The following is a 26,195-nucleotide window of genomic DNA, read 5'->3' as shown; positions in this document are numbered from 1 at the left end:
ATAGCGCTTCGGCCGATAGATCACGCTTTTGCTTGTTACTATAAAACAAATTATAAGGATCCTCTAAATGTTTTTTAAATGTTTTCGAGATATGGCTACTGCTCCTTCGACTTCATGAATGGTTAATCAAAGGTCAATTTGCTGGATTATTTAGCAGCCTTTGTGGAAATCCCTTTACGTAACTGTTTCATTTAATTTATTTTTTGACGTACCATAAGTTCATAACAAGTGGTTTTTAATATTTATAGCACATCTAACTACTCACTAAGCCGCAACCCCAAGAAGTTTAGATATAAGTTCGCGTTTTGAAAAAGACTATTGTTTGACGAACATTCTACAAACTTGGATAATATAATTGACCTATTATTCAACATATGTATGTCCAAAACTATTTTGGTTTGTCCAAATCAATTAGTTGTCAAAATAATTGACCGAAGTTGACATAAAATAATATTTGATACTAATTTAACAATTTATATTCAGTCACTGACTACCAACACCATAGGCTATGAAGACTATGTGACCTGGCAGACTTTGGCACTACGTTAGAAGAATAATCTAAAACTATAATAATAATAATAAAAGTTAGATCTACTTCCTTAAATCAAGACTTTTGAGTGTTCACTTTCAACAAACTAATGACTAAATTTGTTTTTCTTTTATCCCATTTGGTTTACCATTAGCAGTACTCGACAATTTTGAGTTTTTGACTGTAAAATATTAGATTGTTCTGGTGTTTTCACGGATTATTCTAAACACAAATGAACTTGTCAAACAGGACAATCTCATAGGGTAACTGGTTTGTTCATGGAACTTGGTCGGATAATGGGCCTGAATACCACCATATTTTTTTATTATTGATAAATAGTTAAGGTCATTTCCAGGGATTTTTTTAAAATATTACAAATTAAATAATAAAATACAAAAAAGTAATATTTTGAAACATTTTTACGAATGTATATATAGCAACTAGTTACGCCAAAAATAGGACGCGATTGATCGTATAAGGTGTGATAGGGGGATGGGTCGCGCCCCGTTTTAGACGCGACTCACCCGGTAACAACACGTGGCAAATTTTTTTTAATAATTTTATTGTAAAATTTTAGAAGGCTATAACTTTTATCTCAGATATTCGAATTAGATTTTTTTTTATTTTACATAATTCTTTGAGATCTATGTGCTTTGATCAAAAAAATTTCCCAAAAAATTGCTTCCTTATGCCCAATTTGAAATATTTTATCCCTGTAAATGTGAATGATATTATTTAATTTTTATTTTTATTTTTCAACACTAACAAATAATTGTGACTCATTATTTTAATGAACAAGAGAGATTATGTAAAACTTATTCAACCAGACTGAAGCTATAGCTTTCTGAATTTTTATGATAAAACTATTAAAACTTTTTATGACACGTGAGATGCGACTGAATCTCTGGTCACACCTTTATTAGACGCGACTTGTCGCACCCCATTTTGGGGCGACTGATAGCTATAGATTCTTAAATTAATTACAGAATATTATTATTTTTGTATTTTTTTATTTAATTTGTAATATTTAAATTTCTCTCTCGTTATTTCCATGTCATACCGAAAGTTCAAAATCTAACATAAGTATTTACTTTACCAACTACTTTGATTTCTATAATAATAAAATATATGGCGAAATCAGAGGATTACTTGAGCGGTTGAGCCGCATTAGACACAAAAACACCTAATCAAAAAGAAGAAAAACATTGAAATAAAAAAAGGGAAAATTTTAATTTCTATATTTATTGGAGATATCTTCCCTCTACCATATTTCATTTCTCTCTCATCATGTTTTTCTCTCTCTAGAATATGGTTTTTCTTTCTTTCTGCTAGGGTGTTCATCAACATCAACCGATCCAAATCGATTCAAGTCGTGGTAACCGAATCAAAAATCAAAAAATTGAAAACCGAAAAAACCGCAAATTTTAATTGGATTGGATCGGTTTTCGGATTGATTAATGAAAACCGATTCAATCCAAACCGATCCAATATATTAATTCTCTTCTACCTACTTGGGCCTTCCCCAATCATAGCCCAAAATTTTTTAAACCCAAGACCCATTAACCCATCAACTAAATCTAAGAAAAAATTTAGTCACATTTCAACAACAAAATTTCATATGTGTAGAGCTTCATATCTCATTGCCCAAAAAAAAAATTATATTATTGTTTACTGATTCTTTTGTATTTAAAAAAAAATTACAAAACCAATATATATAAAAGATATTATTTGCTTCTACAAAAAAAAGATGTTATTTGCACAATAATCATGAAACAAATTTTAGAATTTTCAAAAAACCGAAAACCGGTCCAATTTAAACCGAAAAAAATTGAATTGGATCGGATCGGATTTGAAAAAAATTCAAACCGAATGGATGATTATATGATCAAATCGAAGGAATTTGATCAGATGATTTTTGCTTCCAAAATCGATCCAATCCAGACCGCGAACACCCCTACTTTATGCAGTAAAAGCGCAAAAATCATTTTCCCATACAAAATAGAATAAATTCGCATACATAGCAAAAACTTCCTTCGCTCCCCGGCCCCCAACAAAAAAAATAAAATAATGGGAATTTAAGTAAAGTTCACAGTTTCAGTCATTTTTTTTAAAAAATAAAATAAAATAAAATTATGTGCATGTAACAAAAAATGACAAAATAAATTAGCAAATGGGTACTCGGTGAATATAATTGATAGAAACACTCTAACCGGCTGAGATTCTTCTGATATTTATATAGACAAATCCAAGGGTAGTTAATTAATTATGAGCAGTTCAATATAAAGCTCCTACCCAAGATCGTTGTTGCCATGACTTAGTCATAAATGTTGACAAATTTGTGGATAAGGACAAATCTGGTTGATAATGTGGCCTTTGAATTTTTGCATCAATTCGTTATTTACAATTTTTTCTTTAATTTTCGATCTTGCTTTACTTTGGTCATAGATCTATTTTGTTAAGATGAATTACGTTTTGCATTATAAAAATAATAAAAGTACATTACACGGAATAATAATAATAATAATGATATAGGTTTATGAGAATGATATTCAATGTGAGATTTAATGACAAACTATCTTTATGGAGGAGTTGACAGTAACATCATTGTTGCAGTATGCAAGAGGCGAAGTCAAGGGCATAATGTGTGCATAGTAGCAGTGAGAGGTTAGGATTTCAAAAGCGCGTATATGTGGTGATGTATAACTCTATAGATAGGATTTACTTCAGTGATAAGATGATGCTGATAGCGCCTAAAAAATGTGGTTAAATATAAAATTAGAATTTCATAAAATAATAAATTTTGATTCCCAATTATAATTATGGAAATAATAAAATTCAACCCTCACAATATGGGTCACAAGTATTCTTTTATAGCTAATTACAAACCAATTAAAATTTTAAATATAAGAAAAATTTCTAAAAATAATATAACAGTAATTATCTTCTAAAAATAAATAAATAAATAATTACAATTAAATTATTCAAAACACATATCGAATCTTAGATCTTAAATTATGCCAAATTTATTGCTTTTCTGTTTTTTGTTAAACAAATCACAATCATTTATGTTGTTTCATTTAGATTTAGACTTGATCATAATTTGTTATATTTTAAATTACTGCTTCTTTAAATATATGGACCATACTTATTTGACTACAATTTTAATTGACTCCAAACTTTTTGAATCAGTGGTTAAGTAATGTGTAATAAGTTAATTATAAGTGCATCATAATATTTAGGTAGGGCACACCTTCTCTAGTGGATAAGGCTCATTGTCTGATGATTCATATTTTGAATCATATAGTCTTGGCACTAATTTTCTAGTATTAGATATAGTATCTCTACTGCACCACAGGCCATGATAGCAGCTCAACCTGGCTTGCTGCCAACTCCTCCTATTCCTCCTGCTCTTGAGTGGTTCCCTGACTCAGGTGCCTCCCATCATGTCACTGGAAATTCAATGAACTTACTCCAAAGCCAGCAGCTAAGTGGCTCTGATCAAGTCATCATTGGCAATGGGCAAGGTTTGGCAATTAAAGCAATTGACTCTTTAAATTTTGTGTCTCCTTATGACTCTAATAAACATTTGCATCTTAAAAATCTTATGTCGGTTCCTTCCATAATGAAAAACCTCATGAGTGTTAGTCAATTTGCTAGAGACAATTGTGTCTACTTTGAGTTTCATCCAAATGTTTGTTTTGTTAAATCTCAGGAGTCTCATCAGATTCTCCTTCGAGGAGTTCTTGGCAGTGATGGTCTATATTGCTTCTCAGACATCACGCTTCCTCAGCAGTCTGCCCCTTCAGCTTTGTCATCACCTGTTTCAAGTCAAAACACTATCAGTTCTACTGTTTTTCCTCTCTGTAATAGTATACAAAGTAGCAATAATACTGTTGATCAGAATGTTGTTGATCAACCTTGTAATTCTGTTGATTCTTGTATTCCTACTCAGTCTACATATTTTCTCTGGCATTGTTGCTTAGGACATCGCAATCATGCCACAATGACAAATGTGCTTCACTCTTGTAATATACCCACTTCAAATAAAAATGTCAATGATTTTTGTTCCTCTTGCTGTATTGGTAAGGCACATAGACTTCCTTCATCCACTTCATTAACTGAATATGATAAACCTTTTGAATTAATCTACTGTGATCTTTGGGGACCTGCACCTTTTAAGTCCACCTTGGGATACTCCTATTACATTTCCTTTGTTGATGCCCATACTCGTTACACTTGGATATATCTTTTAAAACAAAAATCCGATGCCCTCATTATTTTTAAACAGTTTCATTCCCTGATATCTACACAGTTTCAGCTTCCTATTAAAGCTTTGCAGACAGATTGGGGTGGGGAATTCCGTTCATTTACTGAGTACCTCAAACTTCATGGCATTAACCATAGACTTGCTTGTCCTCACACCCATCATCAAAATGGGGTTGTTGAGCGCAAACATCATCACATTGTTGAGTTGGGACTCACTCTTCTATCTCATGCATCTTTGCCATTAAAATTTTGGGACTATGCATTCCTCTCAGCTGTGTATCTAATTAATAGACTCCCTACTGCCTCTCTCGATTTTGGTGTCCCTTTCACCAAACTGTTTACACAGAATCCTAACTATCAATTTCTCAAGATTTTTGGGTGTGCTTGTTTTCCTTTTTTGAGACCCTATAATAGATACAAACTTGAGTTTCGCTCTCAAGAATGTGTATTCCTTGGCTATTCCACCAGCCACAAAGGTTATGTCTGCTTGAATAAAGAAGGCAGAATTTACATCTCCAAAGATGTTTTATTCAATGCATATCATTTTCCTTACTCATCCTGGACACCCACTGAGCCTGCCTCTCCACCAATCAGTTCTGTTTCTGCTCATATCCCAATTTTTCCCACCTCTCCTCATGCAAGAGAACTTCCTTTATTTTCTCCACCTCATCCTTCCCAATCTGACACTTCATCTAATCCTCCCTTAGAGTCTATTCCCCATTCGGTGCAGTCCTCTCCTGCCACATCAGTGCAGTCTTCTTTTTCTTCTGATCATAATTCAGAATCTTTATCTCCCATTTCCTCCTCCTCTACCACCTCTTCACCTACTTCCTTTTCTTCTGCTTTTGAATATGTGCCATCCAATACAGCTGTGAAACTTGTTATGCTAGTCTAGAGCAACAAGTACATTTTATTTTAAACACATTTTGATTTTATATAATTTAACATTATATTTTCAACTATAGAGTATTGGTTAATAATTTTTAATATATAATTCTTGAAAGGACCATTACAAAAATTTCCGGTACATCATAACACTAGCTTTATGATTATCTTTAAATAAATATTTAAATAGTTTAATATAAAGTTTATGGGAAAAGTGTTTATCATTTTAGATGACACAACTTATATCCTTTCACTCTCACAAAGAGGTGGGACCCACAACTTTATTTTTTTTTGTCAACTCTCTCTCCTCCTTTATCTATCTCTTTCTCTCTCTTAAAATGACACAATTTTACATCCTTTAAAATGACAGACACTTTTTCCAAAGTTTATTTTCAAATCATACAATCTATTACTTCAGTTTTTTAAATTATACTTCAATTTAAATGGCCATATATAAGAAGTTATTTATGTTACAGAAATTCATTCCCTAATCTTTTTGTTCTCTCTCTCTCCTTTCTTCTCTTTCTCTCTCTACCTTTTTCTCTAATGCTAGATGACAAGGGCCGAGAGCTCTAAACTTTCTCTCCTATGTTACATTATTCTTTAAATATTTTTACACATTTAAGTATTTTTTAATACGCATGCACATTTAAGTAATGAAAATATGAATTGTAATATGTATTTGTATAGATTTTCGGTCCATTTGTTCGGGTTAATAAACGAGGGATAATCTCCTCCACTTTCTTATTGTTTTAATTTGCTGGAAAAGGTATAATTTGATCCTAATTAAATTGTTACCGATATATTCAATAAAAAATAAATATTATCAGTTGAGTTAAAAATATCATTCATTACATATATCTATTAATATCACCGCAAGTTTGCTTTTATGTTTAATCATGTTACTCTATGAGAAAAAGTACTATAATCTGATTGCAATGTTAGAATAAAAAAGTCATACCCCAGAGCAGATAAGTCTCGTGGACGAAACCATAGTTTTAGTGGTTTTTACTGCATGTCTCGTTAAAAAACAAACAAATTTAATCCTCTGGTTTCCATGTTCCCTACCCCTCTCTCCCTAACCCACAACAAAAAAGGGAAAAAAAAAAAAAAAGAATAATAATACATAAAGAAGAATTTGCTGTACCAGAAGGCAATAAACCCAAAAGAGTGTTGGACTAAAGGAGTAACATCTTTAAATTAGTTATTTTATTACTGAGAAAGTTAGACTATTGAAACTTTAAAGTAGACATGCCTTCTTCTGGCAAAGGGGCCTCCTACCTTTTCTGATATTCGCACTAGACCCTGTGCACATGTTTAGTTGGAAAACCTTTTCCTTTTTCTCTTAATGGTTAGTGGAAGCAGTCATTGTAACAAGACACGAACAAGAAACATTGTTTTATACTTTTATTCCTTTTCCAAGGGACTTCTGTGGGATCCTCTTTTTGGGTTCATTCATGTCCGTTTCGGTTATTGGGTGTGTGTATAAATGATATAGCCTTATTCCCCATCTTCAAGACCTATATATGTGTATACTTTATTCCAAAATTCATCATAATTAAAATATTCGACTTTTAGCAAAATTCCCTCACCACATAACTGCAAATTTTATCAATCACTTAAAGGCACAAGTCATGCATGTGTTGATGCCTTATTCTTCATTTCACTCATTTATGAGCTATATATGCGACTTACATTGTAACTAGTTCCAAAGAGAGTCATGTTCCCCGTATTCGACAAATTATATACTTGTGGGCATTCAGCATTCTCATTGAATCGTCATATATAATAGTGCATAAATGTTTTTTTATTTTCTATCTTTAACATTATTATTTTGTGAGTTATTCGCGTTACAATGAATCAATAGTTCATCAACACGTATGATAAGTAAAGTAGAGTGGGAAAATAATTACTTGAATGCACGTGATAGAGGTAGAATGGAACACCACCAATCACCAATCAGCAATCGACACATTCTCAAACACTGCTCGTGTAGTTGCATTCTGTATCAGAGGTATCAGGGTTTGTAACAGTTGGTATTATAACCAATAACCCATTAACACAAACTAGTGTCATTGCTTTGCTCCCCATTACAAGGGTATCAGGGAACAGATCACATGGAAACTCATGTGACACGAGAGTTTTGGCGTATACACAACTAGTGAAGCCCTCAACTAAGCCAATTCCCTAGCTTAATTAATTATTATTAAAAGTGTGAGCGTGGCAAAAAATATTATTTATAGAATATAGTAAGCTATTTGGTTGCAAATGAGAAAACCATGGCATTTGCAGCCATTTGTGGGCTCGACCCTCAAAACGGGGACCGATTCCCCAAATTAACCAACACAGGTGATGCTTAGGCATTTTCATTTTCCCTTAACACGAACCATACACGTGTACTCAAGGACCACTGCTAACCAGCTAAGGCTTCTGACAACTCAATTGTCAATGCCGATTGCTTCAGAAAGGTAAGCGGTTCCAATTCTCCATGAAAGTTATTATTATATTCTCACTAATTTTTTTACTATTTTTTAATGGAAAATGTTATATTTTCAATCTATTATTTTTGTTTATAACCTCTTACAATCATATTTTAACCGTTGATTTTTGTCAATCAACGGTTATTATTTATTGTGAATTAATAATTAATTAATTAATTTGATTTGAGAAAATTTTAACCGTTGATTGACGAAAATCAACGATTAAGATATCGTTGTAAGAGGTTGTAAACGAAAATAAGTTGTAAATATATCATTTCCCTTTTTTAATAGTTAAATTTAATATAGATGCTTATACAATAATTTAATAATTATTTATAGAATAGAGTTATATTGATAAAAAAAATTATAAACTTACACATTACATTATGTCTGACTAGTAACACTCTACTTAAGGGTATCTTACCGGTCAGATATCATATAGTTTGTCAACAAAAAATTTTGTAAATATAATATTCTCCTTATTTATATTGACAAAATTAAAACTTAACATGTACATTGATGAGTTTAATCATACATTGCATGTTCTGCCTACCTAAATATGAAAGGGACCGAGAGTCACAATTTTTTTTATGCATACAATTAGTTGTTATTCCAATAAAAACGGAGCTTATGTATTAGTTTCTTCCCTTTTCAATTACAAACTTTGTTTACTAAAAGCAATTTATTATATTAGTATTTTTTATGTTGTAGGAGATAATTTTATACCTTATAATATAAGAAACATCAATCTCACAATTCATATATAAGTTTATATAAATATAACACGTGACATAGCTCAACTTGTAAGATTAAACTATATCAATGAATAGATTTTATATTTAATTTTTTTGTTGATAGTCTTTTAATAACAAATTATCAAAAACTATGACTATCGATATATGTTGACTTCAAAACGGAAAAATTTCTTCTATTTTTCAACAAAACATATATTTTTGGAGTAGATTATTAAGAATTTTATTGAAAACGCAAACACAATTGGTGGAGAAATGCTGTTCCACATGTCCTACACGCCAATAATTGAAAAGTTGCAAAAACTTAATTTAATTTAGCCAAGACATCAATCATAGAGAGAAATCTAGTGGAGTCCATCTTTCCACGTCCGACGCAGGCTATGGGTTGTCAATAGATGGAGCAATGTTAATGTCTCTATTCCAAATATCTATGTTATTCTTCCCATCAAACATTACTTTTGAGTGGATTCCAACTCTTCTTTCAACCATATGGATTCCCTAACCCGATGTTGAGTTTCACTTTCACTAACCAAACCAAATGATTAACCAACCTTGTTTTTCTTTAAATTTAAAGACCTCCCTCCCTGCCCCATCTCATTTTTGCTTTTCACCCTGAAGGGGGTTACTTCATACTTAAGTACCCAAAGAGTTGTCCTTCTTTCTCTTTACTTTTTCTTTTACCAACTTTGCTTTCTGCATAACATGCAGAATCTAAACTATATATAATCTCAGCCTCATTACATTATGTGGTAGATTTTGGGTTATGTTTCTTGTTCAAAGAAACACGGGCATAGCTTTTTTGCATGTATATAATATGAGTTTTATTAGAGTTATGTTGTAGGAAAAGTGAATGTGTAATGTTATAGAGATTCGTTTTGCGTACTGTAATTTTTTTTTTTTCTTCAAAAAATGTGAGCCCCATAAAATATTGTGTGTGTAGGAAAGTTTATTGTGTCATGTTAAATGACAAATGCAAATCTCATATAATATACGTGGTCAATTCACATGATTTGTGATTACTTGAATCTTTTTATAGTAGTCGCGGCAATGTCTTATTATATATGGTACCAACTGCCAACTCACATTTCTACTTAAACAAAGCCGGCATTTGATTCATAAGAATGTGGGACACCAAAGTATAATGGAATTATACCAAACCTTTCCTTCAGAAAAGACTTGGCATCGGTAACTGTTACCAATTTGTAAAATGAAGCACCTTTTTCATACACGGGACACGAAATTTTGTTTCCTAATTTATCCCCCCAAACATCATGTGATTTTGAGACTTAATTATCTTGACAATTGGCTTCTATAAATAATTCAAAAATGCCTATTTACTCACATTCGATAACAGTGAAAGATATTTGATCTAGAATCAACGAAAGATTTGAATTCATTGGTGTAAATACCAAATCCAACCAAACTACCTAAACTCATTATTTAAATAGAAAGATTATATTTATAAATTTTATAAATTATATTATATACTCTTAAAAGTATATATTAAATTATATTATATATTATTGATAATACATAATATAATTTATTAAAATTTATAAAAAAAATTATAAACACATCATTTCTCTTATTTAAATATTCTCTTGCTTTACCAAATATTGATGTAGAATTAAACAGCTAATACGTAGTATACATACATGAAGTATTCAACTTTCTGACATTTCTGGTGCTTCTGTGTTTGGTTGGTCTGGTGCAGTAATGAGCCTATAATGCTATTTCCAGGACTCAAAGAAGCGTTTAGAAGAAATGTCAGTTCAGCATGACAGAGTGAAAGACATGATACGGACAAAGAAACATTGATTCAACCGTTGAATAATGACATAGCATTCCGTTTTTTAAGCACCAACATTGCCTAATCCACAATTGCAACTTTTGAGTCAGCTTCTGATACATTCATACAAGATAGAAAGCTTCTAATACAAGAATTTGGTTTGTTCATAGGATCAAACTTTTCCCAATATAAATTCGTGAACTTTTGTAGGAGTTAGAAGAAAATTATTTCCTTGTAAAAAGGGATTTACTCTCATTCTTCTTTTGATAATAATAGTCCAATATATCCTTTATTTTAATGAGGAATTAATTTTAAGAGCCATTCGAGAATAAGATAGTTAAAGAAGATTGTGTGTAAATACTCTAAGTTATCTACTAAAAAAAAAAACTTCTAATAGGTTGTTGACAATGGGCCATCTAGTTATCTGAACCTCCAAGTTTTTTATCAATAATCATCAATGTTGATGAGGATCTTATCTCCAAGTTAGGGATATATCATACTGATATTTGAAGTCTGTTTATCTTGCCGTTGCTAAAAGCTTCTGGTTAATTATGCATGTGTGTCTTCAGCACCATATATTAGTGACAAAAGATTAAATTTTGGTAAGTTGTCAAAAGATTAATATGGTCTAACCAAGACAAAAAAAATATCCTTGCAGAGAAGGAAACCAATAATTGAGATTTAATCGATAGAGTTTTGCTTCAATTTAGCCATACTCCCTTTCCCTTTTCTTAATTTTTTTTTTTTTATATTTTGTTTTTATTAAAGCAACGGATATGATTGATGTGAAATGACCTTACCCCTTTCACTTCATGTTCTAAAGGTGAAAAGACTATCACTTCATACGCTTATTCAGCATGTCACAATCCATTAACCAGTTTAGACCTTTTTCCATGTAGTGTTTCGTAGAGGACAGCAAAGTTTTTTTTGTAGCTCCCCAACAAATGGTATTTTCATTTTTCAATCTTCTTTTTTTATAATTAATTTTTAGGAGCTCGAAACTATATGTTAATTAACTTGGTAAAGACAAACATAACTAAATCACGATTTAGAAACTATACTTATCATAGCAGAGGTAATAAGGAAGAGCACATATTTAATCCATTCAGACTTGCATCTGAGGGATACATAAACTTTTCCCTTGTACTACGTACTACTTGGCTAATTACATGAATGTAGACGTCCTTCAAACTAAGAAAGACACTTTTGTCTTTCTATTTCCATACATATTTGTTCTTTCTTCTGACCTGAAGAAAGAATACAAAATGTCCTATATTCTACCAAAGCTGAACTTCATTTTTGTGGCACGGTAGGGTTGTACTTGTCATTTTATCTCTATTCATTTACACCCTGGAACGTGCTCGCAGGGATACACGTTTCCACTCCACCAAGCGTTGAAGAAAGTCCATAACCTGCATGAAATAAATAAATAAATAAATAATAATCAGTCATATTCAAGGCATAGGATACAATGGTCCAAAAATAGATGAAGTAAAAAAAAATTCCACTTGCCTCATTGGGTTCTTGTAAAGAGTAAGATGCACTTGTGTCTTTTGGAAATTTCGACACAAGAATGCCAAAACCTTGTCCCCTGTCTCTTAATTTCTGCATATTAAAAGACAGTTGAAATAACACTTTTACTTTTCAAAATTTCCAAAATAAGATAATTATCCTCCAAATTAATCGAAGAGGATTCTTTTAAAGAACTTGGAATTAAATAAAAAATAATTCAATTGAGATCTTTGGATACCTTGAACGCATCTTCATCGGATCGATCATCACCAATATAAACAGGAAAGACATCACTACAGTTGGCAAATCCTGTTAAAATTATTTATTAGTTAATATAAGTTAAGAATCTCATGTGTATAGAACAATCTTCAATGACTAAATTAATCACGTAGGGTATGGGAGTTTTCCATTTAATTATTTGTGATAGTCAAAATCTCTGAAAGAGTTATCCAACAACTGAAGAGCAGAGGCTCATACGTTACTTTATGCCATTAATACATGTTTCATACATATATTTAGCACATGTTCAATTGCGACAATAAAACGAGAAACCAAAACGTAAAGTATGAGTAAGGCTAAAACTCACCGAGTGACTCTAATAAAAATTCGAGGGCTTTCCCTTTGTCCCATTTAATTGTAGGACGGATCTCTAACACCTGTGTAAAACAAATAACATTGAAAGTGAGACACCTTCTCACTTCTGAATCCTCCTTTCAAACTAAATCAAATGCCCCACACACACACACACACACACACACAAATTGATTAAAAACAAGAAAACAGAACCATGGCCCACCTTTCTTCCTTGGGTAAGACGAAGCTTTGGGTAGTCTTTTAACACTGATTTCACTTGGCGTGCCAGTTCACTCCATTTCTATGTATAGTGTACATTTGGGGTTAGACTTTTTCATGAACATAGCAATAGACTAAGAGAATTTCAGACAACAACAAAACACTACAAGTAGTTACAAGCGAATGTCTCTCAAACATGGATGGCTTTATAGTTTGTACCTTTTCATCAACACAACGAAAATGAACAGAGACACAGAACTTGTTGTTCTCAACCTTGGCTCCAGGGGTTGATTTTGTCTTATCAACCAATTGTTGGTACACCTAAAAAATTTTACCCCAAAAAAAAAAATGTAAATTTATTTTTGAATGTTATAAAAACGAAAACCATTTGGCTTTCTAGGAAGGGGAAATAAACGAACCTCATCTATCATGGGAAGAAATTCACTGGCTGGTTGAAAAAGAACTGCCTCAGCTTTACTATACTACAGACCATAACCAATGAAAAATTAACGAGTTTTCAAAGAATTAGAAAAAAAAAAGTTAATATATATATATATACCATACAATAAATAAGCTGTACGTACACTACAGCTAGCTCACTCACTTTGTTTTTGGAGCTTCTTGTTGGCCCTTTAATATCCATGCCATGGCTTCCAGCATAATATAGCTCTGCCAACCGAACAAAATTGTATACCTATTGTCTCCAAAGCAACACCAAATTAGTACACACACAAAAAATATACATATATTTATATAAAAGGAAAGTGAAAGAAAGAGGGGAAGGACATAATAAGAGTACGAAAATCAACTCCAAATAATTGAATAACCAACTTCCGAATTAATAGTGTACCTTGTCTTTGCATCTGCCAGTCACAATAGCAGTAGGAAAACACCTTGCAAGTTTCCTCACTGTTTTTCTCATCTGATGGGGCAACAAATAGTTGATTTAGAACCCAATATAGATATGCATATACATATTTACATATGTTAGACAATGTTAAAAAACATAGCTAGCAAAAGACAGACACAAACCGAATCAGACATGAAAGCACGGTCAGGGTCTTCAACTATAGGGGACAGCGTTCCATCATAGTCCAGAAACATGACAATTTGCTTTCCCTTTGATGCATCCACAATTTGGTCAAACATGTCTAATGCTGACGGGTGGTGAAGCTGTTTGATTATGAAATACACATAATGAGATCCACTATTATTGGAATATGTTAAAAAAAGAGTACTGTGTGTATTAATTAAGGAAGTATATCATATATGTGTGTCTAAGAGTGGTTCTCACAATCCAAGAGCTTTGCTCTTCAGCTAAAGAAGGTGTTGATTTAAGATGGGTTGGAGAAGAGGCTCTCATGGACTCAACCCATGCGTTAATTCTTTGTCCTCCATTGATTTCAAGGTTCTTGAAAATCCTCCTCCTTGAAATGGAAATGTACCCACCTTGTGCTGCTGGTGGCTTTTGTGCTGTTGGTGGGAAAACAGACACGGCAACCCCAGATTTGGTGTCAGACACTACCACATTCTGCTGCGTCATCTCACTGCAAAAAAACAAGCCCAACTCATGCATGTTTTCAAGGTATGTTTTTTTTTTTTTTTTGTTGAAAAAAAAAAACAAGTTCTCAAATGGACATATTATTATTATATAGCTTACACTTCAAAGGAAGTAATAACTAACTCCAACTGTGTGTGCTATTTATAGCAGAGCAAAGAAAAATGAAGAAAAAGGTGACAGCTTTGTTAGCAGATGCATACAAAGGAAGAGAAGGAATGTTATGAAGAATGAAGAGAAGAGTTAGAGAAGGAGAAGTCAGAGAGTGAGAGAGAGTGAGGGAGGAGACAGAGCCCCTTCACTTCGATTTATAGTTAGAAAAACAGAAACTCCAAAACTCTAAGGTGGGACCCATTCCACCATTGGAAAAGAAGGAGGCCCCACACCTTGCCCAACCCCCGGTATCCTTCAGGTCCCCACCATAGTCCATATGCCACGCCATCACTCCCTCTCTTTTTTATTAACAATGATGACCGTAAAAACATATATAGGGGAATAGGTTTTCCGTTTTTGATAAAATTGTCACGTACAGTACATAAAAAATTAAATTAAATTTATTTAGAAAAAAATAACAAAAATTGATTTCACTTGTTTTTTTTATGTATGCATTTAGATAAAAATATCTCATGTTATATAATAAATATATTTTAAAAAATTATATGAATATCAAGTTAATGTATCGTGTTTGTATGAATATATATAGGTAGCTGTAGTCTTTCAATACTTTTTTTTTTTTTTTTTGAAAATGTAGTCTTTTAATTTTTGGAACAATAGTGCTCGTGCACGTCATTACACGTGGTGAAGTGATAGAAAGCATCTATGTGTACAAAATTTAGAGTGATTTTGGATGGACTTATAAAAAAAACTATTATTTTAAAAGTGTTTTTTATAAAAGTTATAACTATTTTGATTTTTAAAAAAATATTTATTTTTGAAAAATAATTGACTTTGAATTTTACTTTTTTGAAAAGTTAAAATTTTTAGTTTCTGAAAAAAAAAATAAGTTTTTAGCTTTTTTATGACTTTTACTTTTTTTAAAATTAGGCATCCAAATACACTTTATAATAGAAGTGCTTTTTTTTCGAAAAAATGACTGAAAAAAAACTATCTAAACAGGTCTTTAGTAAATCCAATTTAAAATTAAATGACAAATGATAAAATAATTGTACACATTTGATCTGTTGTGTACATAAGTATGAATGAGTAACATTTTTTTAATTATAGTTCTGAGAGGATATAATCCGATTCGGTTTTGCATGTGAACCGATAAAGCAAGTTGATTTACTGAATTGCTTTAGAAAAAAAAAATGTATTCTTAAATCGGTTATACCAAACTCAATTGGTCAAACCATTGAATTCAAAAAAAAAAAAATTCGATCCAATTTAAAAAAATTTAATTTTTAAATCAATTCAAAATGATCATTTAATATCGGTATTAAAAAAATTTTAGTCCACTATCAAAATATCCTACATCAATCAAAATATATGATTATTTATGATACAATTCAGTTCATTCATAATTTAATTCGGCTAATATTACTTTTTGCGCACACCCCTAAGTATACTTCAATTATTACAAAATCATCCATTTTTGGTGAGTTTGTTTTAAACATTTACCTTATTTTCTCATGCGATATGATACCATATAAAATAATTTTAATTATTTATAAATTAATTAATTATCCTAACAGCAATTTAGACAAAGAGTACAAAAAAAACATTTATTTAAAAATATAACCATTGCTTACCAATATATATATATATATATGAAAAATATTTTTTCAGCAACTTGAGATAAATTATCTCCGACTACCTTAAAACTACGTCGTTTTATTTGTTTATATTAATTGATTCACCTTTGAATGGTTATGATTCCCTTTTTTTTTCTCTTCCTTCCTTACCGTTGATCCATCTTTGTACGGTTATAATTTATTAGTCGGAGATAAAATTATCTCTGGCAGCTTGAGAAACGATAAGCCTATATATATATATATATATATATATAACCATTTATTTATTTGAAATGATAAGGCCTATTGAATTGAAATTATAGTCCCTCACAAATTCAAAAAATACTCACATTAGTCCCTCAACAAGACAAAAATGGGTCAATTTTGAATTTCTTAGGGACCACAAATAGCCTTTTTTTGTTAGGGACTAAAGCGGGTATCGTGAAATTTGTTGAGGACTGAAAATGATATTTACTCAAAAACAAAATATTCAAAGTCACTTGTAGTACAGTTATATCTTACGCATTTTACTATTAGGTGGTGTAAATATAAATTCAACTAAAAGGATTTTAATTTATTAATTAAAATTAATAATTTTTTTATTTGAGTTTTTTTTAGCTTTTTTAGTTGTAAAGTATTAGTTAAATTATTATAGTTATTTTGGGAAAAAATATTTATCCTTTTAAAGGATAAAATATGATGTCATTTTAAATAAATGACTGTATTTTATGGTGAGAGAAATTTATCACACAATGAAATATCATCCTAGAGAGAGTGAGAAGTTATCATTGAATTTTTTAAAATATTAAATAACACACTGTAATAAAATGACACATTATTTTGTTACACTTTTCCCTTTTCCTTGATGTTGCTTTTCAATTTCAAAAATAGCTAATTTATTTAATCTTTCTTGAGACGTTGTTGATCTTAGATAAGAGTTATTACTTATTATCATCAGCTCCTTTTTGATATTGTATTACAGTTTTAATTTTTATCTTTTTCCTGTTTTAAATAACCAAATTCATATTTTTTTAGTTGGAATATTGACATTCTAACTTAGTGATCACATGACTTTTTTTTCTCCCCTTTTAATTTTTTCCTTTTTCTTTATTTAATTATTCTGATAATAATAAAATTTCAAATTTATTTTGTTCCTACAAATTATATAAATAATAATATTGTCAAATATCAAGACCTAAAATTTTGGGAAGCCTCAACCCTAGCCTTACTCGAATCCTGAATTACTTTTAGTATTATTAATTAATGGGATTTTGTTTGGGCTCTATCGGCCCTTCAATATTAATTGAATTGTGTTAAAATTTATTTGATTTTCTAAAAAAACAAGTGATAATATAATATGAAAAAATTGTACCTTATTAAATTGTTCAAATAGTATAATTAAAGAAAAAATTAATTAAAGAATAAAATTAATTTCTAAATTTTTTATTCATTAAAGTTCCAAAGCTTTTTCCACAATTAATACGGTACCAAAAAAAAAAGACCAACCGTCCCTATTCATTATAAAACCAATTTTTAGTTGTAAACAATGATCATCAAATCGCTATCCACAAAAAAAATTGTGATATGACTCAACCGATTGTTTTTCATTGTACGAATAAAACGCAAGCACATTATGTTACGCAGTTCCATTTATATATATAGCTAGAAATGGGATGAAGCCCATGGAAAACGCTATGCCGTGCAAAACAAGTAGCTAGCTCGCCCCTAAAAGCTAAAACCAACCGTACAGTGAACAAAACCAGCCACTGCATGTGCCTTTTACTGATTCTTTAGGTCTTTCCACCAAACTCATAGTCACATGCATGCTCTTCAATAAAGAAGACAAATATGTATTTCTTTCTCCTTTGCACCAATTATTGCTTTGTAGTCTTATATATATATATATGCAAGCATATACAAAAGGAAAGACCTCGACTTTACAAAATATGAAACATAAATAAAAATGTTTTTTTAAGCTCTATTTCGATGCGTCAATTTGGTATAATATTTTATTGTTTTTAGATTTTTATTCGCACAGTTAAATAATTTGAAAGTTGGAAATACTTTTATTAATTCAGTTAGCACGTACAGGGGATGGACGAAAAAAGAAGCATATTATTACTTGTAAAAGGGCAAACCCTATTGTACAAATTTCTTTGGTTTATTCAAGGTAGAGAGGACTTGCCCCAATATTTGTGCTTATATTATTTGGTAATTAATATTTTAACATGCTTTCAAATTTGCGCTGCCTTATTATGTAGACACGCGGAATTTGAATACATTTAAGAGTTGAATATAAAAAAAGAGAATTTTACATTGAAAAAGAAGTAGAAGAAGAGAATTTTAGGTGAAGCAATTTAGGGCACATGCAATGACAAAAACTTTCACACTCTAGGTTACGAAGGGATTAGTCTCATCTAAATAAATAGAGACACATCTGAAAAATCAAAATCAAAAAATAATAATCAAGGAATCAAGTATATTTAGGTGTGAAAATTTTCTTGCAAGCGATTTTCAAAGCATATATTTTCAGTCTCGCCCGAAGTCTTTTAGCTTGTGGCTTTTGCTTGTGTGACATCCCATATCTTGCCATCTTCTATCTTTCATTAATTACATAGTTTTAAAAAATGGAGCCACATGGTGGGAGCTGAATTTTGATCGTCAGGTAGTAATGAAAATAAAGTTTACGAATACGTGTCAATGAATCAAGAAGGATCTGTACAGTGGCCTTTAAATTTGACAGCATCCTCTTGGCTTATAGTACTTGTCATGGATTATGGCATTATTGAAGATTTGGGTTTTTGGATGTCTGGAAATGGGAATGGGATAGTCATTGGACACCGTCATTGAAATATATATAGAATGCTATAATTATTCTTTTTAAAATAATTATAGGGGAAAGTGCATGGAGAGATTTCATTTTTATTTTAGTTTGTTTGTGTTAACCAGAGTGGGTGTGTGATTGTTTGCCATATCATTTGTGAAGGATTTAGGTAAATCTCTATGTCAGATATAACATTAAAAAAATTTATTAGTATATGAACTGTACTTTTTTATTAAATGCTTGTTATTAAGGATCTTAAACTAATTAATAAAAACGTTTTATGAAAATTGGAAAAAACAATTCAAGGTCTTGAAAACAATTTTTTTAAAATGCTGTTAATTAAGAAATTAAAAAGAAAACATTAAATAAAATAAAATAAGTAAAAATTTAAAATAAAAATATCAATTATTTCTCAAGTAGTGTTTTTATTTTTTATTTTAATTGAGATCATTAACGAAAAAAAGATACGTGCATGTATGCTTGATATAAACTAGAATCGCCCTAATTAATAGTGATAATAAGTTAAAGCTTTTATTGATTAAGTAGAAAATTAGGCGGATCCTTTTATTTTTAAAATCTAAATTTCTATAATTTTTCATGTTATATAAGTCATACAGTCAATGAAAGAGGAAAATGTTTGTATCCGTGAGCATACAACAACGTTACCCTAATAGACATTTTAGTAGGTAGCTTCTTCTCAGGATTGGTCCTCACTTATCTCGGTTAAATTTTAATATGAATAGGGCTACTATATATATTTACAAATATATTATTTTATATTAATAAACTATTATTATTCAATTATAATTTATGCTATTTTATTTTTAATATATTTATATATTGATTTTTTGTCACCTCATACAGATGATCAGAGGTACATGAACATATTGTTATTTTCAATATTTCATAACGAAGACGAAAGAAAGTTAAAGAAGAGAGGGAAGGGGAAAGTGGCTAAATACTACAGGACAATTTGTCCTCAAGTCATTGGTTCCCTTCTATGAACCTGGCACAGAAATTATTTCAATGGAATAGAATGGGAGGGCTACTACGTGGATTAATTATTTGCACGCTTCTCTTCTTCAAAAGCAAAAGAATATTATAGTCTCATATTTTTTTACAGTTTCACTTTTCTTAACCGCAATAATATGTGTAAAATATTATTCATTTAGTCTGGACTCTAGCAATATTATTATTTTGTTTTCTTGGATCCGTTATATGATATTTGATTGATTATATTCTCTTACAAAGAGTTCTTCAGCATTGTTGGAGGAAATTTTTCATGAGTATTTTCACATGTTAATGTGCATATATGCGTAGGTGGGACTCATATGGTAAATAAAATCAATCTGATAGCCATAATTATCCCGAATGATTTTTATTTTTTTTCTTTCCTCACTCGCATAGTGGAATTTTTAGAGTTAAATATAACAGGATTTTTTTTAGTTTTATATGTCAATCAACATAAAATCAGTGTTTAAAAACCTAGTCCGGCCATCGACCCGGCCGAGGTCAGGGGTCACGGGTTCAACCGGGGGGGTCACAGAGTTACTATGCTGACCCGATTTTATATGTTAAAAAAATATAAATATATATATTCTATATGAAAATAATAAAAAACAAATCACCAATCATCGAAGATTCAAAATATACTTAACATAATTCACCAATTAAAATCAAAGTCAATACACAACCTAATTAAAGTATCAAGTTACCAAAGTACAAAACACATATTCTAATGGGTCACTATGCTGACCCGGTTCTTCCTCTTTTGAGAAGGTTCCTAACAGAGAAAAATTTAAAGGAAGTAAGAATGAGTTTTTGTTTTCCATCGATGACCGTAAGGATTTCATTTGAATAGGTAAAATTCTTACCTTTTTTAGAAGATTCACGACAGCGAGGTGAAGATTGAAGACATATAGGTCGCTGGGAGAGAAGAGAATGACTAGATTTAGGTTTTCAAGCATTTTTCTTAATAAAATGATGTTTCATGGAATTTAAAAAAAAAAAAAAATATGCAGTGACCTCCTTTGACCCCTCTGACTTAGGAGTCACTGAAAACTGATCGGATTTTGAGGGTCGGAAGGGTCGATATGCATATAGGGTCCATCTTGTGACCTCAACCCTCCGAGGGAAAGGGTCAGGATTAACACGGGTCAACTCAGGAGACGGTGTGAAATTTTAAAACAATGCATAAAACATGAAGTTTAGAGGTTGGCTTTTTGACCCTTTTGCCCCTAATTAATTAATTAATAACCAATTTGTCCCTGATCAAGAACTATCCACCAACCTGCCCCCTTTTAGTCGACTACCTTGCTGTTTTAGTCGAGCAAATGGTCAATCTTCAGAAAGTGGACTACCGCAAATTTAGTCGACTAAAAAATCATCTTAATCGACTACATTTTTGGGATATTTAGTCTTAAACATAACAATTCTGCATTCATTAAAAAAAGTTACATTACATCAACGACTTAAAGGAAATACATGAACAAAACATAATAACATGATGTACACCCTAAATCTACTCGTCATCCCCGTCTGTGTCCGTCTCCGAGTCGTCCTCATCTGACACATGACCCCCATCCCCTGCTGCCTCAGCTACCTGACCACCTCTTGCAAGCTCCAGACGAGCAAGCCTGTCTTCCACACCCTTAAACCTTCCCTGTATGTGTCTAAACCTTTCATTCCCTTTCTTTCTCCATTTTTTATGTAGTCGATTAAGATGATTTTTTAGTCGACTAAATTTGCGGTAGTCCACTTTCTGAAGATTGACCATTTGCTCGACTAAAACAGCAAGGTAGTCGACTAAAAGGGGGCAGGTTGGTGGATAGTTCTTGATCAGGGGCAAATTGGTTATTAGTTAATTAATGAGGGGCAAAAGGGTCAAAAAGCCTTTAGAGGTTTCTATGAACAAACTCATTTTGTTTGATGCTCGTTATTTTCAAGAAAAATTCTAAATCGGTCTAATCAATATTCTCAATATTTTTCAATTATCAAAATAAAATATTTAATATTATTAATGTTTAGAAGACATTATGTACTTTAATTTTTTACATAATTTTTTTAAAAAATAATTAAAATATCATTAAGAGAATTTGTTAAAAAATAGAATTATTTATATGTAAGGCATAAGAACAAATTAATCATTATATTTTGTTGCTACGAAAAAATATACCAATCAGTGTTGCGGCCCACACGGTACGAATAAGAACTAAACTCTGTTTGCGCGTGCGGATGGCCGCACTTTGGTGTGTTGGCCCACAATGAGACCCACTTGGCGCGGGTCAGGAAACCGGAACTGATATTTGATATTGAAATTGTGGATATGTATCTTTTCTATGTAAAAAAATTAATATGATACGGTCATTTAGTAAGATCATAATCATATAAAGATAAATTAACGGTTATGATTTTATAACTACTTATTTTAACATTTTTTCTCTGTCATATTTTATTACCATTGATCCATTTTTGTATAGTTATGATTACCCACATGACATGGTAATATAAATTTTTACATGAAAAAATTCAGATCCTTAAATTGCAGTCTCAAGAATTGACCGGATACAAACAACGCAAAGGTATGGCTGTGATTCTGTGAAACTCCATACATGCTCACCATTTATTTTATTTAAATTTAATATGGGAGTGAATACTCTCATATTAAAAAAAGTATGATATGGTCACACGAAGAATTATAATTATACCAAGAAAGATTAATGATGATAAAAAATAGATAGAAAATATTAAAATAAATATTCATATAATCATCACTGTTGATTCACTTTTGTATGATTGTGAATTTTTTTATGATCATATCATTTTTTTTACCTCTCATTTCCATTTAAGATTTACTTTCTTTTATGTTATGATTTAATGCATTATATATATAAGAATAATTTTAAATGAAAATATAAGATGTGACACGGGTTAATTAATTACTTAATTTTAATAATCAACATGTTAATGTTGATTTTATTCAAAATTAATTTTGATCATAAATGTTATTTTCGGATATTAATATAAATATTTTCAATATGTTATTATTATCTCTTTCATCAAAAAATTTAATTCCCTATTGCGCATTCTTCACCGTATGGTCCGTATCCATGTAGCGTTGAAACAATACCGGGAGTGTATTCAATTAGAATTTTAAAAGATTTTTTTTAGATAAAAAATCTTATAGATTTTAAAAGACTATTCAGAATTAGAGGGACTTTAAAGATTTTTTAAATTTATTTTTTTTACAATCAAGATTTCATAATATTGGATTTTAATAAAATTTATAAGATTTTAAAGGACAATATATATTTATAAGATTTTAAAAAATTGTATGAATTTTTAACAAATATTCAAAATTGCAAGAATCAATAAAAAAATAACAAAGAAAAGCAATGACATTAATAAAATAAAATAAAACTTAATATAATTTTCTCAATCAGTAAAATTCATGGTAAAATTTTGTTTTAATTTTTTTGCAATTGGTCTTATAAACCTTGAGATTTTTGATTTACGTGATGAGAGTTTTCTAACCATATATCATATGCATGTTTTCATTGAGTATTCTCAAGAAAATTTTGAATGTTAATTTATAAGTTTTATTATGTGAAAGTTTTAAAAAATTTCTCAAGTTATTTTCAATCGATACATTGAAACCTTAGATTTCTTTGACTTTTGAAAAACAATTCTTTAGTGATCTATTGACACAAAAATTTGTTTGAAATCACTTTCTATAGGGAAGTAAATTTCTTCATTATAGGAAATGATTTCAAACAATTTTTGTGTCAATATATAACTAAAATCTTATTTTTCAAAAGTCTCAAACCAATTTAAGGTTTCAATATATCTATTGAAAATAATTTGAGAAATATTCTAAATTGTCATATAACAAAACTCAAAAATTTAGATTCAAAATTTTCTTAGAATACTCAATGAAAACATTCATATGATATATAGTTAGAAAACTCTCTATCACATAGAACAAAATCCCCAAGATTTTCAAGATTAATTGCAAAAAACTCTAAACGAAATTTTATCATAAAATTTAAGTTTTATATGCAAATTTAGAATTATTTTAATAAATAAAAAAATTGGGTCTCGTAATCATATATGCATAGCTCTAATACCAAATGAAAAAAGATAATTTTCAACACAATGGCCAAACTCGAGCAGAAACTAGAAAATGCTAATGCGTAGAGGACTAGTGTTGCTTTAGATATGTGAAGAGTTGTTGCTTTGTAATTTTGAATGTTTGTTAAAAATTATAGGAGGGATATACTGATAATCTAAAAGTTTTATAACTTCTTGACCATTGATTTCTGTCAATCTAACGGTTATAATTTATTAAAAATTAATAATTAATTAATAAGTGTGACTCGAAAAATTATAATCGTTAGATTGACGAAAACCAACAGATAAAATTTGGTGGTAAGAGGTTGTAAACTTTTAGGTTGTAACTTGTAAGTATATCCTCCCTCTAAAAATTATATTATGTTTTACAAATTGAGAAAATTATATTAGATTTTACTTTTTTTTATTACTATCATTGCATTTTTTTTTCTTTTTTTATTGACTATTGTAATTTTGAATATATTTTATAAATTCATATGATCTTTTAAAATGTCATAAATTTATATTACTAGAAAAATTGATTTAAATTTCCTAAATCTATGTTTGCTCGAAGGTAAAATATTGCTGGGATAATTGGTGTAAATTATTAAAATAACCCCTTTTAAATTTTGAATCTAAATACATAAATGATAACATATAAATTTGAATTTATAATTATATACAAATTATTCAAGTACCTTGCCATTAACACAAATTTTCAGGCATCTTACTAGTTGAGAGTAAAAGCAAGAAATTAAAATAAAATTTAATTTAATAATAAAAATATTAAGAAAAAGAGTATCAAATAATCCTAGCAATAACATTCCTCTTAAACAGCGATGATGTATTGGTCCAAGGGTATTTGTCCAAGGGTCATTCTCGTTATGTTATTGGCGCTCTTTTTTAAGTTTAGCCGGTAAACATACAATACCACCTTTAAGGTGGTATTCTTAAATAGTAATTTTGGTCACAATTTTCAAACAATACCACCTTTAAGGTGGTATTCTTAAATAGTAATTTTGGTCACAATTTTCAAACAAACACCCCATAAACCAACAACTCTCGGGTTCCTATGTTTAATTTGAGATAAAATTAAGGGTTCACTTTTTTTGCTCTTACTGCAAATAAGTTATCTGCAGTAAGTCTAATAAGATGTCATTTTGAGGCGAAAAACATAATATTTTTGTAATTTTAATTTATTTCAGGATTATAATAGTCTTTATATTTATAATTTTTTAAGATTTCAATACCAAAACGACGTAGTTTTGAAAATAAATGCAGATAACTTATCTGCAGTGACTGCAGAAATATTTTTCCCTAAAATTAATTGACCTCAATTTTAAAAGTTTTTATAATTTTTATATAAATTAGCTTGCTTTAGTCATGGCTTTATATATATAAATATATGGGTAATATATTTTTCATGTTGTATTATATAATTTTCTCTCATACGCACAAAAAAAAAGTGGAACCCACTAAAAAAAAGAAAAAGAAATTAAAAAGTGAGTCTCATTCACTTTTTTGTCTGTGCATATCTCATATAATATGAGAAACATATTCTCATATATATATATATATATATATATATATATATATATATATATCAAGAAAATATAAGAATTTTATTATAAGAATGATATTATTTATTTTTGTAACCATTTTTTAATTATGTAGTCTCGTGAGTAAATAGTTAAAATAAATAAATTTAATATTACAACTATATATATATATATATATATATGAGTTAAATATTTTTTAAATTATAAAAAATAAATTTATATTCTACATATGTAAAAGTGTATTTTCTCTCTTTTGGTAGGCTGACATTATATTTATTTATATTCAGTGATTCGTTTTTCCTTTTTTCTTTTTCTATTTTAATGTTACGTCTAATCATCATTAGATGCGTACTATCCTTTTGTCTTCATACTCTTTTCGTTAATTTTTTGGTTTATCTTTAAACTCTTTT

The 26,195-nt window shown here is 30.0% G+C and overlaps 1 protein-coding gene across 1 annotated transcript; it reads right to left on the bottom strand.

Moving 5' to 3' along the window:
- Positions 1-11,828: 11,828 nt before the first annotated feature.
- On the bottom strand, positions 11,829-14,784 carry LOC133283679 (probable trehalose-phosphate phosphatase J). Its single transcript, XM_061480575.1, has 12 exons — positions 14,666-14,784; positions 14,300-14,552; positions 14,038-14,178; positions 13,856-13,927; positions 13,610-13,699; positions 13,425-13,487; positions 13,225-13,326; positions 13,010-13,087; positions 12,800-12,869; positions 12,452-12,522; positions 12,214-12,306; positions 11,829-12,113 (listed from the first exon to the last, which is right to left on the bottom strand). Exons 2-12 carry the CDS (start codon positions 14,546-14,548, stop codon positions 12,045-12,047), a joined length of 1,098 nt encoding a protein of 365 aa, XP_061336559.1. The 5' UTR covers positions 14,549-14,552; positions 14,666-14,784; the 3' UTR covers positions 11,829-12,044.
- Between the last annotated feature and the right edge of the window lie 11,411 nt (positions 14,785-26,195).

The sequence above is a fragment of the Gastrolobium bilobum genome, unplaced genomic scaffold, assembly GCF_033153095.1.
Source record: "Gastrolobium bilobum isolate Gb01-03AN ecotype WA unplaced genomic scaffold, APGP_CSIRO_Gbil_v1 utg7888, whole genome shotgun sequence".
NCBI lineage: Eukaryota > Viridiplantae > Streptophyta > Magnoliopsida > Fabales > Fabaceae > Gastrolobium > Gastrolobium bilobum.
Note: the sequence above shows the minus strand (reverse complement) of the source record. Positions and strands in the feature narration are given on the sequence as shown.